The sequence below is a fragment of the Beta vulgaris genome, chromosome 6, assembly GCF_026745355.1.
Source record: "Beta vulgaris subsp. vulgaris cultivar EL10 chromosome 6, EL10.2, whole genome shotgun sequence".
Taxonomy (NCBI): domain Eukaryota; kingdom Viridiplantae; phylum Streptophyta; class Magnoliopsida; order Caryophyllales; family Amaranthaceae; genus Beta; species Beta vulgaris.
In genome coordinates, this window is record NC_079207.1 from 67,210,397 (window position 1) to 67,231,537 (window position 21,141).

A 21,141-nucleotide genomic window follows, 5' to 3' on the forward strand; every position below is an offset into this window, starting at 1 on the left:
CACAAACCAACATTCTAAATAGTTATGTAGGCTTTTAGCTCATCGATCAAAATTAAGGCCAAAATCACAAGAACTAGTACACAATTTGTTGATTAGTCCACCCTCCATAAGCATCCTGAAGTGCTTGTGGGTGATCCCAATGTACCAAAGTTGCATGTGGTTGAATTCCTAATCAATAAGAACGAAACTTTACGTTAGATTTTATGTTATTAGCGGATGAAAGTAGGACTGACATCATATTCCTATTTAAAATTTTGTATTTCTAGTATATTATGATATAGAAATGCCTAAATTAGAATTATTCTAAACATTTTTTTTGTTGTGAATAATAAATCTTTTGTAGTATAGTTATAAAAACAAGTACTTTATAAAAACCCAACATATGACATGATCGTAGCCTTTGTAGGTATATTATCACAAATGGACGATGATGTTTTTGTTTCCAATACACTATTCCATTAATTAATTACTTTCTTACTAGAAACGCTACTTTAATTTTGTATGATGATCTGAACAAAAATATATAGACTGATTTTGAATTGGGCAGAGCTCGCTATAATTTTGGTTATGATAATTTATATAGCATTATGTGCACGTGATGTGTAAGAAAGCATATAAATTTCTGCGTATAAATAAAGTAGTAACAATTATTGGAATCTAGAAAAGGAAGAAGATTATGGAAGGGTGAAGATGAACAATCGAGAGTTTCTCTAGGGTGTTTTGCATACAATTTTTAAAACAAAAAATTGTAGAGTTGTTTGTAACACTAAATTATGGAAAGGGATCAGTTTTGCTATTGAATTAAGAATTTTTAGAAAGTTGATAATGTTTATTTTGAAAGCTAATATTTCCATGTAAAGAACTAATAGTCAGTTTATTTGTGATTTTATGTAAATTTTTTTAGTAAAATCGAGATGTCTTTTTTTTAATGGGGGTATTGGAGTCGCCTTCTTTCCTTATAGAACAGAGATATAAATGTGTTTTCAAACTTACCGTTACTGATTAATTCGTTGATTAGATTATTGTAATATTCTACCCCTTTTTGATTGATAGGCCCTCTTCCATCTGCAAATAAGAAGTAGAAAGTTGAGTGACAAGTTTTTTTAGGGGTCGTAGAAAGGCAAGATTCTTAAGTATCAATTCAATTGATAATTTTTCTTTTGATATCAAAAATTTTTGCATTAATTAAAAACCAAATCACAATCCAAAGATATTACAACCAAACATGAAATAACATAAAGCAATTAATGAACACTAAATTGAGCCTCACTTGCTCTTACATACCCTATGAAAAAAACCAACTTGTTACTTTCCCAATCCAAATAAAACTTTTCTTGGGCAATTTTTGGTGGGATTGGGTAATATACTTATATGTCTTGGAGAAAAAGACCTGATATAATGAGAGGGAGTTTGTTGAGATATTAAACCCAGTCAATCTTCAGAGATGATAAATCTAAGGTCGTCCTTGAACAGAATAATCTTCATGGGATTCTACTAATTGAACTAACAAATATGTCAAAGGACCAACTCAACCAAAAGTTTAAGCTGGTGGTTGAGGCCCTAGAAATAGATTTAACTCTATCACGCCCCCTCACGCAAGAGCCCTTTGGGCTTGAAGTGTGGATGCAGCACATGTCTCCCTCATACACGAGGTTAAATATTCGACTGAGAAAGGAGGGGTGGATGAGATTCGAACCCGTGACCTTTTTGTCACGCTGGCTCTTGATACCATGTCAAAGGACCAACTCAATCAAAAGTTTAAGCTGGTGGTTGAGACCCCAAGAATAGATTTAACTCTATCAAAATAAGTCACATCTTTTGGTGAATTATGACCCTGCTAAGAGAGTATCCAGAGTTTTGCCTCGCGAGGCTGAAACTCAAAATGTCTGGAGGTCGAAAATTGCCCAAATCAAACTGGAGGATCCCCACAAGATGTATTTTTTAAGTGTGATGACTCCTGAAGGCATTACGTAAAGTTGGGGTGACTTGTATTGATATAATTCACCCAACATTCGGATCCAAAGATCCAACCTTAGCTTGTAACCCCTAACCTAGAAGACCGATCCACAACAGATATAATTTCTAGCCTAATGGAGAATCTTCTCTCATCTGACCCAACACTCGAACCCCTAAAGATACTTATCTACCAAACAACGGCAAATTCCAGGAAAGATTTCTCTATTGACCAAATTTCTTAGATATTTCCTTGTCATAGAAAACCAAGATCCTTCTATTTCACACCTATCACTACTAAATAATGCTCAAGCACAACCATAGACAAAATCGTAAAGATAATTGGATCCGGATACAACTAAACTGATGTTAAAACATATACTTGGATCTGGGGTCGTTGAAGGTTTTGAGAGGTTTCCTGTCACTGAGGTTTTGTTTTAGAGATCTTGATGTCCCAATTGATAAATTTTGAATGCACTAAAATTACTATTTACTTTCAAAAAAAGAAAAGTATTACTATTATATTCCCTCCGTTCCACAATATAGTGCTTCATTTCTATTTTGGGTGTCCCAAAATACAGTATTTGGTTCTATATTTAAATCCACATATTTTTTCGTGATTTGCCTAGAAAAATTATATCATCATTTATTTGCTTCTTGAGATTATTCTTTGCTTTGTTTATTCAACCCCAAGGGTTACATTTAATGTTCTTTCACCAATTATGCTCCATTATTTTTCCTAAATCACCTTTTTCTATTCAATATTTATTTAAATAAATAAAAAGTTTTTATTTTCCTCTTACTCCTCCATCCCATTTTCATAATTCATGTTTCATTTTGGGGACAAGAATTAAGGAAACAATACTCGTTTTTAACCTTTTAAGGAAGTTCTTTCGTTACTAGCTTCTTCATAAAGGTTCGGCGCCTTTCGAGGGCTCCCTTACTTGTTGGAATGCGGTAGCAACAGGATCGAGAAATCAAATTCTTTTAACTCTCAAAAACTTAAAAATGTGCATTTACTAATCGATAAAATATTTTCAAATGGTTCATGGAATACCGGCGGTGAACTAAGAATAATTAGGCAGCCTTCCGCGGGGGGAGGGAGGTTGTGCTGCTTGATTGTTATGTACTTAAATTGGGAGTTGTTTTTTTTTGAAATTATTGTTATAAAGCAATGAAAAAGAATGAGAACAATAAATGAGTTGGCATATGAAAAGAGGAGAGAGAGGGTAAAAATTGCTTTTTGTTATACCCAACCAATGAGAGTTGATGAATATTAAATGATGGTGTCAAAAATCCATGTAAAAAGGTGGAGAGAGTAAGTAAAAAGTAATGTTCGAAAATAAAAACAAGAGATATGGAGTATTATGGGATGGATGGAGTATATGAGTAACAAATTAAATCAAAAGTATCTTAAGTTGCTAGTTAGAAAGTTTATAAAATAGGAAGATAGATCTTATCATTTTTTTTGCTTTTTTTTTTGTATAATTAACTAATGTGTTAAACAAAAAAAATCTTTTTTTTTTTTACAATTTAGAGATATTTGTGAAACTAATAGTCGGAAAGAACATATACTTGGGATCACTCTTGACCATGAGATGGAGAATCTGTATGCATCTAATCCTAAGTCGACCATCAATTGAACATCTTCCTGCAAAAAAAAAAAAAAAACTACAATGTTACTTCAACACTATGCACTCGCCAGCACAAACACTAGCTAATTGAATGTTCGATAAATGATAAGGAGATCTGAATCTGTAGCAACTATGTACTTGAGTGAACCATGAGACGAAAAAATCAAAGAGAAAGGAATAGTGATTTTGTGATAAATTTGATAGAGATCGAGGAGGTACCATGCTCAAATCATTTGGCAATAGTAGAAGTAGATCGTTTATTTTATATCATGTTACTTTTTAAAGTTTATGCATACACATTTTAACTTTTCAATGTAATGCTAGCCAAACAACACCTAGTAAGTTGATATTAATTTAATTTTTAACTCTAGTTGTTAGTTCTCATGAATTAAGTTTCATTTCTGCCATGAAAATATCAATAAGCTTTCTCAGATGTTAAGAGAGAAATTAATTGTGTAAAATCAAAATGAATTTAATTATATTTAATGAATAATTTACAAGTTGTGATTCTACTTTTATAGTAGAAGTTGTACAAGAGACAGGGGCGTGGCTAACATTATCGAGGTCCTGCTTTAATTCTCATACTCAGGGCCCTTGAGTCATATGGAAAAAGATTACATAGATTTTTAACCAAGAACTTCGATTCGACATTGAATCAAAAGATAACTAAACATATCAAACACACAAAAATGAAGATATATTAAAAAAAAAAAAGAAGCAGAGCATAAAGAGTAAAGATAACAGTAGAAATCCAAGACTCCAAGCTTGTTCCAAATTTGACTTAAATTAACAAATTTTTTTTTTTTGATAATTTGGGATATTTCATTTCTGGGAGATTAAGACTCCAAATCATACAATTACATAGCAACATATTTCATTCTACACCCATCATTTAGAACTTGGCGGTTTACATATTCATAGCCAAGCCAGAAATTCATTTTCACGTATGAGACCTTGCTTGGCAAGGGTATCAGCTACAATATTGGACTCTCGGCCCTTATGAATGATTGAAAGATCCCTCCAACTCCTTCTTGCATTGCGAATATAATTCAGTTGGAAGTTCAGATTCCATGGGCCTCCACTATCTTCGTTACTCCACCTTACCGCATTAATGGAATCAAACTCTATGATGAGTCTTGATGCTTTGATGTATTCGAATCTTGATGTTATCTGAATTGCTCTGAATATTGCGAGAATCTCGGCTGAGTTTATTTCGATGAATGGAGTTGGGCTCGAAAAAACACATTTGAAGGCCCCTTTATGATCTCGGAGAACCCCTCCTATGGCTGCCGATTGTCTCGGGATGTGGATGGATGCATCAACATTCCACTTTAGGGCCTGAGGACTTGGAGGATCCCACATACGCATAGGTTTTACTAGCTAGAGCCTCGGATTCGTGCTGCTTTTATTTGGCCAAGCCAAACATCTAGGATTCCGAATAACATCTGCAATGGAGAAGGAGAAAGGGTCCCCCCACCCCTTAATCCACCAGCATAATCGTGTGAGAATGAGATCATGTACCTCCGTCGGTGTGCAGCAGGAGTTTTGAAAAATTCTGGAGTTGCGTTCCTTCCAAATCGACCATATTATAATTGGGAAAATTGCGACCCACACTTTTTTGAGGAAAAGATTTTTACCCACACATTGCCACTGATTGAAAGCGTCCGAGAGACTTGATGGGAAGATCCAGTTCAGACCCCATACTTGCAACCACCAATTACAGATTCTCCATGAGAAGGGGCATGTCAACAGTAGGTGGTCAGGGCTTTCCACCATGGAATTACATAGAACACATGTTGCCTCACTTGGGGGAATAATGTTCAATCGCATGAGCTTTTCTTTGGAGTTGATTTTCCCAAGGAGGGCAAACCATGTGAAGAGTTCAATTCTAGGAGGAACTAGGCCACTCCAAATCTTTTTTTGGGTTTGTGACGGTAGATTTGAGGTGTGAGACAGTTTTTGTGAGTTCAAGGGATAAAGATTTCACAGAGAATATTCCATTTTTATTTGGAAGCCATATAAAACAATCCTCGCTATTCAAGGCCGGATGGACTGGGCTTAGCATCGTCTGAAGGTTTGCCCAATCCGCTTCGTCTCTAGCTCTTAGAGGTCTGGCCCAAGATAAATTCCAGCACCAAGAGTCTTCGACCCAAAATCCGGACTCTGCTATTGTTTCGTGGGGGGATGCAGCTATAGCAAACAGTCTCGGGAATGTAGATTTTAATGGGCCTGAGCCCACCCAAAAATCGTGCCAGAAAAGAGCTGAACTTCCATCTCCAATTTTTTTCATAATTTTTGACTTTACCCATGCTGAGAGATGTGGGTGTTGTAATATAGTAGAGCATATAGCTCTCCACGGACCTCCACGTTTTGGGGTTGAGAGCTCATGTAGTTGGAAGAGAGGCCCATAACCATATTTTTCGTACACTATGCTCCTCCAGAGGGCCTTTGGTTCATTAACCAATCTCCAAGCCCATTTGAACATTAGGGCCGAATTCCTATGGAGGATACTCCCACAACTCAGGCCTCCAAGGGATTTCGGCCTCTCCAGATAATTCCAATCCACCAATGCCAGATATTTCTTTCCTGACCCGCCGCTCCAAAGAAAGCCTCGCTGTAGTTTGTTTATTTTTTCGATCACCCCTTTTGGGGCCGGGAAAAGGGACATGTAGTATAAAGGAAGACTGGATATTGAGGCTTTGATCAGTGTTAGTCTTCCTGCGATTGATAGCATGCGACCCTTCCATGAAGCCAACCTCTTTTCTATTTTTTGAATGATTGGAGCCCAAGGTTCCATCCTTGACATGTTACCACCTAAAGGTAATCCAAGGTAAGTAAAGGGTAGTTTGCCAGTTCTGCACATCAAGATTTCAGTCGTTTGTTGCATCCATTGATCATCCATATTAATGCCAATGAGGGAGCTTTTGTGAAAATTAACCTGTAGACCAGACACAGCTTGAAAGATGATGAGTACTTTTTTTATATTGAGCAAATAATCAAGTCTTGGAGGGCAAAAAATAATGGTGTCATCAGCATACTGTAAACGAGATATTTTTGAGCCGCCGTTAGAGATTCCCACTCCTTCCCATAGTCCCATCGTCGTAGCCTTTTGGATTATCAAACTGAGTGTTTCCACGATCAAGTTGAAAAGGAAGGGGGATAGTGGGTCCCCTTGTCTAAGACCTCGATGAAGCTTGACCGGAGATGTTGGTGAGCCATTTATAAGTATTGATGCCGCTGCACTTTTCACACATGAGAGAATCCAGGATCGCCATAATTCCGGAAAATTCATCTGAATCAAAGTCCATTCTAAGAAACTCCAGGATACGCTATCAAATGCTTTGTGAAAGTCCACCTTGAGAATGGTGGATTTGATTTTTTTCTTCTTACAGGATTCAATAATTTCTCCAGCAATCAAAGCTCCATCTAGTATCTGTCTACCTGCAATAAAAGATGATTGATGTGGGCCCACCAATGAGTTCATTACTTTTTGTAGTCTCCTTGCAAGCAGTTTTGAGATCATCTTGTATATGCAGCCCACCATGCTTATTGGTTTATAGTCTTTCAGACCCATTGGATTATCTATTTTTGCAATTAGCGCAACAAACGCCACATTTGATCCTCTCGGCAATTTGCTTGATGTCCAAAACTCCTCGAAAATTTTGTAGACGTCCTCCTTGATCACCTCCCATGATTCTTTTATGAATTTGAAATTATACCCGTCCGGCCCTGGAGCTTTCTGTGCATTACATGAGTTCACTGCCTCGTTTATTTCCTCCTGACTGAATGGAGCCACTAGGGAGGAGGCTTGCTCAGGTGAAAGTTTGTTGAAAGTGAGTCCCTCAAAAATCGGGCGAGTGGAATATTCTTCTTTGAAAGTGGCTTTGAAATAGGTAACTGCTTCATGATATATACCTGCAGGATCTACAATATATGAACCGTTAGTGAATAAACCAGCGATTGTGTTTTTTCTCTTTCTCATTGAGGCTAAGGTGTGAAAATATTTAGTGTTTTTGTCCCCCTCCTTGATCCATCTCGCTCTAGAATTTTGGGCCCAATACGCTTCCCTTCTTTTCATCTAAAGCCACAAATCTTGTTGGGCCTCCTTGCGCTCCATGATCTCTTGATTTGAGAGATCTATGTCATTTGAGATACGGTCCATGGTGTTTATTCTTTCCTCCAACATTTCGATTTTTTGATCTATGAGACCATATTCAGTTATGTTCCAGTCTTTGAGCTTTTTCTTTGCGAGCTTCAATTTTTCGGATAGGGTTTTATGTTCCTGCCCAGCCCATATTTCCTTGATTATCTTCATGCATCCCGGGTGAGAGAGCCAGCAGTTTTGAAAGCGAAAAGGCTTTGGGCCCCAGTTAAAACATCAGTCTTGGCTAGAAGGGGGCAATGATCCGACAAACTTCTTTTCAAGATTGATACCTGGAGAGATGGGTACATGGATAACCATTCAGGGTTTACGAGCAATCTATCCAATTTACTTTTTGCGGAGCCCCTAAACCATGTAAACCAGCCATTTGAAGCTGGTATTTCTGTGAGTTGGGTTGTTTGGATAAAGGTTTTGAAGTCGGAGGCCCCAGATTGAGATATATAGCCACTGCCTCTTTCTTTTGGGTCTATGATTTCGTTAAAATCTCCAAGTATGAGTATGGGTACTTGTAGTCCATTTCATAAATCAGTGAGGGAGTTCCATACCATCGCCCTTTCTTCTGTACTGCAAGGGTTATAAATGTTCACCAGGCAACATTTGAAGTTTAAGGATGGGATGATTCCGCTTATGGCAATCCAATTGCGTTCCACCATTGATGAGTCCAGGATAAAGTACTCTTTGTTCCAGATTGTCACAATCCCCCCTGAGTTCCCTATTGAAGGGCTAAAACACCACTCAACGTCATCTACATGCCACAATGATTTCAAGACTTTCTGATTACATTCTTCCATTTTTGACTCTTGGATGAAAGTAAATTTGGGACTATGTGTGCGAATTAGTTTACGCAAGGTGCTTCTTTTTATTCTTGCGTTGAGACCTCTTATGCTCCAAGACAAGATGTTCATTGACATGATTTGTTGATTATGAGAAAAGGTGGGGGGAACTTACTGGCGGCAGATTTTCCAGGCTTGATATTGCTCCTTGAGGATTTTATTAATCCTACCTCTGAGGTCTGCTTCTGATCCATCGAAGGATAATCCCAGCACGTTTGCCATTTCAAGCACATCGTCCACTTTAATGGACCAGGATCTGGAGTCTGAGCTCTTTTCTTGAAGAGCTTGAGCATTGGCTGAGGCAGCAAGTTTCAATTTTCTTTTCTTCTCCATTTTTTTCATGCGTTTTCTTTCTTGGGCTATTTTTGTAAGTGGTGGGACATTATGTTCAAAGCCTGGTGACAATAGAGGCCCAGAGCTAGAGGAAGAGCCCAATGATAGAGAGGAGTCTGAAGGTTGGTTATTGTTTTGGTTTTTTAAGAGTGGCCCAAATTTATTTGAAGTTTGGATTTGCGGGTAGCTTTTTTAGGCTTTGGGGGGGTACAGGCCCAGGGGACGGAAGGTGGGCTATATTATTTACTGATAAGTGAATGGTGTTATCATATTGGGGAGAGAGGTTATGGGGACCAGGCTGGGATATTAATGATGTGTTGCTGTTAGGAATATGAAGAGTTTCTTGGTAAGGGGTTTTTGTTGTTTCAAGGGAATTGGAAGGGTCAGGTGATGGGGAGCTGTGGATAGGCGGATTAATTGGGATGATTGGGGGAATTTCGAGGTTATCTTTTGCAGGGTTTGCTGGGGTTTCGATGGATGGTGCAATGATTGGACTTCCTTTGCAGGAGGAATCTTCGTCAGATGAGTTCTGATCTTGCTGGTGTGTTGTCCCCCCCTTGACTTCATCTACACTACATGCATGATAGATTTGAAATTTCACCTCTGACACATGAACTGGGAAGTAGTCCCCTTCTATTTCTAGGGCGATTTTGCAATTTATATCAAAAAGGCAGTCAGTAAGGACAAGAATTTTTGCACAATCATACTCTTGGTAATTGACAGAGATAACTTTTCCAAACACACTTCCTATGTCAAAGAAGTTTCCATATTTCTAGCACATCAATGGAACACCATACACCTTGATCCAGGTTTCTCGCCATAATGATGCACTCTTCTTGTCGACATCTCTGAGTGCTAAGTACCATTGATCGAGCCATGTGGACTCCAACATGGCCACTTTGTCTTCCAGGGTGTTGAAGGTGATCAAATGCATCATTCCTCCCATTGACTTTGTTGACAAATAGTTCACTCCATTAGCTAGGATGCCTTCCATAATGATTCGAGGTGATTGTGAGGATGACGCTACGCCAATAACACTTTGTTGGAGCCATTCCTTATTTTCCTCACATTTACTACCTTTTAAGCTCGCTGCATAGTCCCCATTTAGGTCAATGGCACCCAGTGAATTTCTGATTTCCTCTGTCTCTTCTCCTAATACTCTAGAACTCATTATACGGTGTTTGGAGGGGTTTGGAGTTGATATGTTTGGTTTTTCAAATATTTGGTTTTCGTAGGGGAAGGTGATTGGGTTTTGGATGAGTGAGAACAGGTTTGTGGGTGGGTTTGGAGGGGGTGTTGAGGGGTTTTTTTTGTTTTGGTTGTTTGCCGCTTCTTTGTAAGTTCTGGAGTCCCTAATGGAGGGGGCAGTGAACTGGGGGTTTCTTGGTAAGTTCTTTGGTGGAGGAGGAAGGTGTCTTTTGGGGGGTTTGTGATTAGTAGGGGGAGGTTTATCCATCTTAGCTGGGAACACTGTGATACGATTTGATCCCACAATTCTACCGTTCTCATCACGAATTGTCGTGGGTAATGATTGTGGGTATTGGAATCTAACAAAAGCATACTTGGTGGAGCTGTGTTCTTTAATGGCGGGGATATAGATATAGTCAATGGCTCCGTGGGTTTTGAATAGATTTGCAATCTCAGAGCTGTTACTGGTTAGGGGTAGATTGTTTGCAAAGCAGGTTTGTATGGCTTGGAGGGGGTTTTGGTTTGGTTTTCTTCTTCTTTTCATGGTTTGCCATGGTAGTTCTAGGGGCTCAAGGTTTCTCTCTCTAAGTTTCTCTCTCATTCTCTCTCTAATATTTGTAAACTCTTAGTTTATCATTTTTGACTTAAATTAACAAATTAACCTTTAGTCTCCTATAACCTTATACAAACAAAACAAATAAAGTTTCAGTTTTTATCAACCTGAACAGAAGTAATTGACAAGAATTATTTCATGTGATATAAAATTGAAAACCATAAACATTTAGAATTACCTTTGAAATATTGTGTTGTTAATTGCTATCTTGATGTAGTTTCATAAGTTTTCATTATTTGACTATCAATTTTTTTCCTCAATTTAAAAGACTGTATATTGTATTTTTGAAACTTGTAAATCTCTTTGTATCAGATGTTGTGCTGAATGTATAATAGAAAGATCAGATCTTTAACGAATTCTAACATTTTAATACTTCCTCCGTTTTTTTTAGATGTTACACTTTCTATTTTAGGACGTTTTAAATTAGATGTTACACTTTTATTTTAGGTAATAACTTCTCTTTATCTTTCTCCTATCACATGTTCACATGGGACCCTTTTGTTTTTTATTCTCTCTATCTCTTTCCTCTCCAAAAATTACCTAGGAGTCTGTGATTTGAAAAGTGTAACATCTAAAAAAACGGAGGAAGTAATCAATTTCATGATAAAATTGCAGATTAAACTGTTAAAATTTAGTACCAAGCAAAGGAACCATCTCTTCAAATTATAAGACAGGAAGAATGAAGATGAACTCCATGAATCTGGACAATTGGGGAAATTTAATTCATGGAGTAGATGAATCTAGAGAATTGGGGAAATTTAATTCATAGAGTAGTGTAGGAGACATTAATGAAATGCCTTGTAAATGGCTTACTGCCTCTGAAGGAGGGAAAAATATAAAGTAATTATGGCTAGCTTGCTGTCAAAAATAAAAATAGGTGATTTTGCTAGGATTCGAACCTTACATCTAAGCTTTAAAAAGCGCATTATCTTACCAACTCCTCCATATCAATTTGTTGCTAATCTATTTGTAGTACAGGGTTAAGTACAAAATTTTGGGGCCTTTCTAACACCGGGGTCTTGTGCGGTTGCGCATCCCGCCCCAGGCCCCTGTTAAGAGAGGAAAAACAAACTAACTATGTTTTTTTACAACTAGTAGGAGTTAGTTACAAGCAAAAGTTGAGATGTCATTATGACACCAGCAGCCTATAATCTTAACCTTCGCCCTCAAGGCTGGCAGGGTTATAAATCATGCCATGCTTGTTCAATAGAAGCTGAAATTGAGAAGAAATGAGAACTTTTGTAAATACACCAGCTAGTTGTTGCTTAGTAGGTAAATAAGTTAGTTCGACGAGACCTTCCATCACATTCTCTCTAGTAAAGTGGCAATCTAGGTCAATATGTTTGGTTCTCTCATGGAACACAGGGTTCTGAGCAATATGTAAAGCAGATTGGTTAACACATTGAAGTATGAATGGTGTGAGATCAAGTACGTGTAGCTCTCTAACCAACCAAGTGATCTCAGTAGCAGCACTAGCCATTGCCATGTATTCTGCCTCTAAGGATGACCTTGAAACTATAGCTTGCTTCTTGCTTTTCCAACTAATAGGGGAGTCTCCTGACATGAGCAAGTAGCCTGAGAGTGATATTTTGGAGTCAGGGCAAGAAGCCCAGTCTGAGTCAGAGAAAGCTTGAAGCTTAAGAGTAGGAGCACCCTTTAGTACTATGCCTTGGCCAGGAGTGTGTAAGACATAAGACAGGACATGATGTAAAGCATCTGTATGAGCAGTCCTTGGAGAGTACATAAATTGACTGAGCACATGAACTGAATATGAGAGGTCTGGCCTAGTGTGAGTTAGGAAGTTCAACTTCCCAACTAAGCATCTATAAGAAGTAGGGTCTGTGAGAATGTTGCCTGGGGTGGCTGGTAACTTAAGGTTGGAGGAAGTGGTGTTACTGCTGATTTGAAGGTGGAGAAGACAAAAGAAAGTAAGAGCTCTTTTGTGAATTTCTTCTGAGTCATAGTAATACCCTCAAGAAGATAACAAATTTTTTAAGCCTAAAAGAAGCTTAACTCACCAAGATCTTTTATACTAAAAGCCTGATCAAGATGGTGTTTCAAGTGATTGATGCTTGCAATATCATTGCTTGTGATGATCATATTATCAACATAAATAGCAACAATGGTGATAGATGAGCCTTGAACCTTAGTAAACAAGTTGTAGTCATTCTTTGCCTGAGTGTTCCTTCAAGAACAAGAGCTGTAACTAACTTTGCAAACCATTGTTTGGAGGCTTGTTTCAGCATATATAGTGATGATCATGTTATCAACATAAACAACAACAATGGTGATAGATGAGCCTTGAACCTTAGTAAATAAGTTGTAGTCATTCTTTGCCTGAGTGAATCCTTCAAGAACAAGAGTTGTAACTAACTTTGCAAACCATTATTTGGAGGCTTGTTTCAGCCTATATAGTGACTTGTTTCAGGTCTTCATAGAGATCTCTGTGTAGGAAGGCATTATTGACATTTAGTTGGAACAATTTCCAACCTTTATATGCTAGTAATGCTAGGATACACCTAACTGTGGGCATTTTGATGATAGGAGAGAATGTATCCATGTAATCAACGTCATACTTCTAATTATAGCCTTTTGCCACTAGCCTGACTTTATATCTTTTAACTTTCCCATCTGCCCTTAGTTTATCTTGAACACCCATTTTGAACCAATTGGTTTCTTCCCTATTGGAAGATAAACAACATCCCAAGTATGGTTTTGTGCAAGAGTTGTAAGCTATTTGTCCATGGTTGTAACCCATAGTGGATTAGAAACAACTTCATAGTAACTGGTAGGTTCATTGAGGTCTATAGAGTTAGCTATGAAAGCTTGAGAAGAGATAGGTAAAGCAAAGAAGGCCACAAGATTACACTAATGTGAGGAGGAGGTTTGACATACATAATCTTGTAACCAAGTAGGAGGTTTAGAAGGTCTAGATATGTGTCTAGGTGGGGTTCTAATACAGGTGGAGAAGGAGAATATGTAGGTAAAATGGATGTAGGAGAGGGATATGAATGATACATGGAGAGGGAGTGTCAGGAGATGTAAATGGAGTAGTGTTATGTGAAAAAGAAGTAATGCCAGAATCAGAATTAGTAGAAGCAAAAGAAGGAAGTGGTGTTTATGTTGAACATGTTCAAATAGATCATAGAAAATATGATCATTATTGACAACAGGAAGAAAGAATTGGAAAGATGAAGTGTTTGGAGAGTATTTAATGTGAAATGAGAAATGTTGTTCATGAAAAACAACATCCCTAGAAACAACAATTTTGTGATTGAGAAGATTGTAGACTTTGTAGGCTTTCTTATGGATAGCCAATGAAAACACAAGCTTCATCCCTAGAGTCAAATTTTGTTCTTCCAATTTTAAAGGTAGAAACAAAACAGAAGCTACCAAATACTCTTAGGTGAGAGAGCTCAGAAGCAACATTATGAAGTTTTTGACATGGTGATAGATGTTTAAGGACCATAAGAGGCATCCTGTTGATGATATGTGTGGTTGTGAGCACACATTCTCCCCAAAGGTGTATACAAATATTAAACTGAAAGAATAGGGCTCTAGCACACTCTAAAAGGTGTCTATGTTTCCCGTCAGCAAGGCCATTTTGTTGAGGGGTGTTAGAGCAACTTTTCTGGTGGATGATGCCCTTAGAGATAGAATTGCAGCATAGATCCCTCACAGAATTGTTTTGCATTGTCAATTATGATAGTGTTGATAAGGCAAGAGAATTGATTCTCCACATATGCAACATAATGAATTAATATAGGCAAAACATCATATTTGAACTTAAGAAAATGAACCCATGTATACCTTGTGAAATCATCAACAATAGTGAGGAAGAACTTACATCCATTTATGGTAGGGTGTTTATAAGCTCCCCATATGTCAATGTGTAGCAGTTGAAAAGGTCTATCAGTAGAAGTAGTACTTATAGGGCAATTGTTTCTGCATTGCTTTGCCTTTGGACATACTTGACAAATGCAATCAAGATCATGAGTATTATTCATGTCAGGAAATACATGTTTGAGTTGGCTGAATGGTAAGTGTCCCAATCTTAGGTGCCATAATTTAATTAGCATCATAAGAAACAACAAAGAGAGCATTATTTTTATACAATTCTTCAGAAGCAACATTTAAGGCGAAATTAGAGCAAGAAGTAGAACCATTATGATAGCCAGGATCAAGAGCAGCAAAGTAAAGACCATTATGCAAATTACCAAGAAGAATAAGTGCTATCAGGGGAGGGCCTTGTAGTATACAAGAGTCGTGAGTAAATTGCAGAGAACACTTCATTGTTGCACATTCAGGAGAAGAAAATGTTGGTTTAACAGTAGTGGCAACAACAAATTTCTTCTGAGGATTAGGCTTCCAGTCAGTAGGGTAGCCATGTAGCTTGAATCACCTTTCAACACTATGGTCAGATATTTTGCAATGAGTACAATATAGTGAGATCCCCTATTTGTTCCTGATGTATTACCAGATGGAATAGGTGCCTTATAGCTCTTGCTTGGATCTGAATAGAACCTCTTGTTCACAGCTAAAGCCATAAGATCATTATCTTGAGTATTAAGAACATATTTATGTTCTTGAAGAAGAAGTCCATAAGCCTAAGTTATAGGTGGTAATGATTCCATCATCAATATGTTAGTCCTGACTTTTTAATAACCCTCCTTCAACTTCATATGAAAGTGAACTAATCTCTAATCTTGTTGTATCTTCAAGAATTGTTTTGTAATACTAAAAGTACATTTTCATGGAGGACCTTCATCTAATTGATCTCGGAGGACCTTCATCTAAGTAAAACAATGATGAAACATCATCATTCTCTTGATTCAGATTGGCTAATTTTTTCTACAGTGAATATAATTATGCTACACAGGAATGACACACCTCTCCTCTAGGTCTATCCATACAGCTCGAGAATAAGGTAAGTGTAGAACACTTTTCATGATCATAGGTCCTAGTGACTTTAGAATCTAGCCACAAATCATGTTATTAGCACGTTCCCGTGTTGTTACCTCCTTAGGATCAGTAGGTGTTGGAGTTAAGGCTTGAAAAGCCTTAGCTTTTTTTATTCTTTTGTCCCACATTGCTTGTGGGAGGGAATGCCTCCTTGTTTATATATTCCCTCCATCCTTCCTTTCATTGAGTTGGTACTTGAGATGCTTTTGTGGTTGGATGTCATGTTTGGTTTGGGCTTGCTATCACACACGCGCGCACCGCCGCGCCAGGGCCATGGGCCTTGGGCTTCAAACTTAACTTAACTAAAGTTTTGGACCCGAGACTGAGCGTGTATATGACTGTTGGAGTTTTGTAACGTTTTTTATCGTTACAGGATTGATGGCAATCCCATATTATTCGCCCAATTAAAGCCTTCCGTTTCGGCCTGATTTTCTCCTATAAAATCAGTGCTTCTGGTCAGTTTAAGATATACACAAAAACAAACACTCTCTTCTTCCTTCTCTTATCTTCTCTCTTTTGTTGGGTTTTTCGTGCTTTTCTCCAAAGCTTATTCTGCTAGTGGTGGCAGTCTAAGCTAACAGAAAATACTAGTTGTTGAGATGTGTTATCAGCAAGATGAAGATAATAGACAAAAGTAGGATTATGTGTAAGCTCTAGTGTAGGTGTATAATAAATTTTTGAGAAGGAAAATGAAGAATGAATCGGGTTATGAGGAAAGACAGGGTAGAATTTAATTAGAATTGAAATCAAAAACAAGAAATCGATCCTAATTTTGAAGTTTAAGATCAATTGAGAGCAGAATTACAACAAATTGCAGATGAAATCACTAGTTTTCTCAGAATTTCAATCAAGAAAATTCAGCAATATAGAAGTTTAATTCAATCTCAACTTCTAATTTTTCAGAATCACAATGTAACAATATCGATTAACGAATTTCAGAGAAAAGAATTGAAAAAATGTTCAGAGAAAGAGTTTCAGAGAAATTTAAGAATTACGAACCAGAATCTCCGATTAATCAGATGAAAATGCTAAAATCAGCTGAATTGCAGGAGAAAAATGAGCACTAGCTCTGATACCATGTTAGTTTTCATGAACAAAGTTTCATTTATGTCATGAGAATCTTCGTAAGCTTTCATAGATGTTGAGAGAGAAAGAAGAGAGAAATTGATTGTGTAAAATCAGAATGAATGTAATATTGTAATTGTATTGAATAAATAATTTACAAGTTGTGATTCTACTTTTATAGTTGAAGTTGTACAAGAGAGGGAAAATAAAGTAACTACTTTCTGTTACAACTGGTAGGAGTTAGTTACAGCTGAGTTGGCATTATTACACTAGCAACATATGATCTTAACACTAGTCAAACTCGATTACAAGTCAATCGACTTGAACAATTCTAAGCTTGAGCTAATTAAACTCCACTCATTATCACTATCGACAGAGCATAACTAAGGAGGACTCACATATGCATGCCATATGGCTTATTCTGTCGTTTAGGATATCTATAAGAAGTTGCATTGTTGATAACAATATATAATTTCTCAATGAATTATTATGTAGATGATCACTCGATCTTCCTAATAGAAAATTCTTGATTCTTTTGCTAATCCGCAATAGATAATACACTTAAGGAAATACTTAAGATTATCAAGCTTAGCTGAACCCAATCAAACATTAATAGGTTTCAAAAATGACACTATATCTGATAATATGGGATGATCATCCAACTGGAAAAAAGCTAGCTATAGCCTACGAGAAAATCTTGATCAAGAGTGTAGCAACTAGCAACCTTATAGGGTTTGTTATACCCAGGAAGGATCTATTAAGTAACAAGGGATAACATATGCTACCCTTCGAAAAAGTTCAAAAAAAATTTGGCTGAGAAAACAAAAAATAAAAAATTAAAGAACTAGCGAAGTATATGTTGCACTTCGCATGACAGAGTGGTTGATTGTCCTTTAATAAATCATGATCACTTAGGTTCGATTCCCATTCCTTGCATAGTACAATGTTAGTTTTTTTTTTTCTTTTTTTCCTTTTTTTTCTCTTGTTATCTTTTCCATCTTTACCAAAGTCTCAAACACACTTGTAAATTCCAAGTAGAATATTAAACCAAATTTTGTCCTCTTACATAAAGTTATTGAACTATGTAAATTGTAAACTCGCTCCTTCTTTCTACTTAATTAATAAGAAAAACTTTTCACATTTAACAATACACAATTCTAACTATTAATATATCTAAAATTTACTAGTAAGTGTTTTGAAATTTTGATATTTTATTGAAGTTAATAAGATAAGAGCATATTTTCTTGCCATCAGTAATACAAATTCCACCATTGTCTATACCAATCGAACACAACATATGAATCAATATAACATTTTATATAATTGGTATGACTAGAGAAAATTAGCACCAATAACCCTTTTCGAGTAGCCCAAACTTTCAAGTACAACTAAAAAATGTTAAATCTAGGACGCTAAAGTTGTAAATGACCGAATTCAAGTCACAGGAAATAATTTCCTATAATATTATCATACCATATATTTAAAAAAGGACTATAAGTGTTTAACGTGAATTATATACAGTATTATGATTCATGAACTGCTAGTGTATAGTTTTTTCATGCTATCCTTGATTGAGAATCTTAGCTCCACCCCTAATTACACATGGATTCCATTGACTTGATGTAGAGGAAAAAGATATATACAAACAAGTTACATACGTGCATGCAAGTATGTGACAAATGAAAGTTTGATCTGATCCTCGTGGCATTACTAATTGATTTAAACCTTCCTTCCAGCTATTTCACCCTAAGTGGATAGTGGATTAGTTGAAAAATTCATTAGTTGAACAATTAATTACGCTCCTAATAGTGTGTGATTGGCTCATGCATGAAGTGATGCGCCTTTGCATTTGTACTCCCTTTATTAGTCCCTTTATCTCTATTATACTAGAATTTTTTGCATGCGATGCGTGCTTGAATTTTTTTCGCAACAAAAACTCGATTTTCTTCAGCATAAGAGTCAAAATTTAAACATTAGACATACGAAGTATAATTGTTTTTAGTTGTATTGGTTTAGTTTCATTCACTTAAGTCTCTCACCATTCTTTTTGTCTTTTTTTTTTTTTTACTTTTCAAAGTTAAATTCTATGAACAAAATAGAAATTTTATTGAATTTATTTATGATTTCTAATATTATAATTTTCTAGTTGATTTTTGAATTAAGTACAATACTTCATAAATTGTAAAGAAAGTGGACACTTTGATTTCAAGCCAATTTTTTCATAGGTTGTAGTTTATAAGTGAATTTTTAAGTTTTTGTAAAGTTTCCTCATTTTAGTGATTTGCATAACGTAAATTATGCAAGTTTGTGATTTTAGGGCCTGTTCTCTTCGGCATAAAATAGCTGAACTGAACTGAATTGAACTTATTAGAGCTGAACTGAACTGAACTGAACTTATTGGAGCTGAACTGAACTGAACTGAATTGAACTGAATTGAATTGAATTGAATTAAATTAAATTGCATTAAATTGAATGTAATAAATATGAATATTAAATAATAATTATAATGATAAGTAATAATAATGAATAACAATAATAGTATTTTGGATATTTTTAAATGATAGTTATAAATAAATAATATTAATAATCATAAATTAATAATAATAATCATAATAATAATTAATGATAATAATGATAATTAATAATAATTATTTTATATTATTTGTATTAATATATTAATACTTGATGATATATAATAACAATAATATTTGAGAAGTAAATTAACATTACTATTTTAGTAATTAGATTTAATAATATAAAAATATTTAGTAATAAAAATAATGATTGGGTTGGACCGCGAAAATTACATCATAAACCGTCTTGACGCGATTTGATTGGTTTATGGGCTAAAAAAGTGGGTTTATTTGTGCTTTGACCTAAACCATGTTCTTCCTAATAATAATAGTAATAATAATGAGTAAAGTTATAATAAAAAAAAAATATAGAAACAATAATAATGATAATAATAATAATAATAATAATAATAATAATAATACTTAATAGTAATGATATATATTTAAATAATAATCATAATAATCATAATCATAATAATAATAATAATAATAATAATAATAATAATAATAATAATAATAATAATAATAATAATAAGAGTAATTAGTAAAATAAATTATACCAACATAATAATAGTATTTAACAAAATGGTTATAAAAGAATGGAGCTGAACTGAACTGAACTGATCTGAACTGAACTGAACTGACCTGAACTAATCTGAACTGAACTGAACTAAACTTATTGGAGCTGAATTGAACTGAACTGAAAATAAGTTGGGGAGAACAAGCCCTTAGTTGACTTGTGAGTGATTGTTATAATTATTTTTTTGGTGTTTTTGTTTGAAACCCCCATTGATTTGTAAGTGAATTTGTAATTTAGAATGGGAAGGGGATAACATAGTCTCTTCATTCAGGGACACCATAACTCCCCCATTCCCTTATATAATAGAGATATGTTGTAATTTAATTCTTGAATGATATTTTACATAAAGCTTTTTACCTTGATAATTAATCGCTATTATATAATAGAAAAAGATAGGTCCAATGTAAAAGTTTCATTATATATAGGAAACACTATAAAAAAGTAATTAATTTTTTTCTTGTCTGACTTCTAAATTCTGATTTCACTACAAATACACCTCTATTTTTATCATGACCCACCATTAATTGTGAATGGTTCTTGAGAATAGTGATTTGTAAGTAAATTTTTGTAAATGTTTATGTATGTATTGACGTTCTAGGTTATTAGTTTTAGTTTGTATGTTATTTTAAGTTTTAATAAAGTTTATTGATTATTTGAGTGATTTGCGTGATTTTTATAACGTGAGTTTCTCAATTGTATGAGTGATTTGTAAAGTTTCTTCTTTTAAGTGATTTGTGAGTGAGTGTTGTAAATTAATTTTCAGCAGTTTTCTTTGAGTGTCAATTTTGATTTTGACATTCCTTTTGTAATGTAGAAAGGAAAGGGGGGTAAGATAGACATTTCAAAAGAGGACACCATTGCTCCCCCTTCCTTTATATAATAGAGATAAGCCAAGGGAGAAGGTGTGGTGTCCCCATTTGAAATGACTTTACCCTTTAATAAATTAAAACGTTTTTTTATAATAAATTTAAAAATAAGAATCAATGCAACTTGACATATGAAATAAGTAAAAAATGGAATATATGCCACCACCATTAATAACTTGACTTGATTGACACAATCGATTCACGAAATTAATTAGAATCTTCGATTAAAAAAAAGTTAGTGATATATCCTGATAACATAATACTTCGTATTTACAAAGTTCAAACAATACGGTTTATTAACATTTACAATCGTGAAAGATATACTAAAACCGCTGACAACGAATTATTAAATCTCGATCAAAACTTTCTAATAGTTAAA

The 21,141-nt window shown here is 35.4% G+C and overlaps 1 protein-coding gene across 1 annotated transcript in view; it reads right to left on the minus strand.

The window, feature by feature from the left end:
• LOC125498303 (cyanidin 3-O-glucoside 7-O-glucosyltransferase (acyl-glucose)-like) overlaps positions 1–21,141 on the minus strand; it is a 54,967-nt gene that overhangs the window by 9,061 nt on the left and 24,765 nt on the right. Inside the window, exons 4-6 of the mRNA XM_048646385.2 lie at positions 3,529–3,604; positions 994–1,065; positions 81–168 (exon numbers count right to left, since the gene is read on the minus strand). Coding sequence (XP_048502342.2) covers positions 81–168; positions 994–1,065; positions 3,529–3,604 — 236 coding nt within the window. The remainder of the gene's footprint in view (positions 1–80; positions 169–993; positions 1,066–3,528; positions 3,605–21,141) is intronic.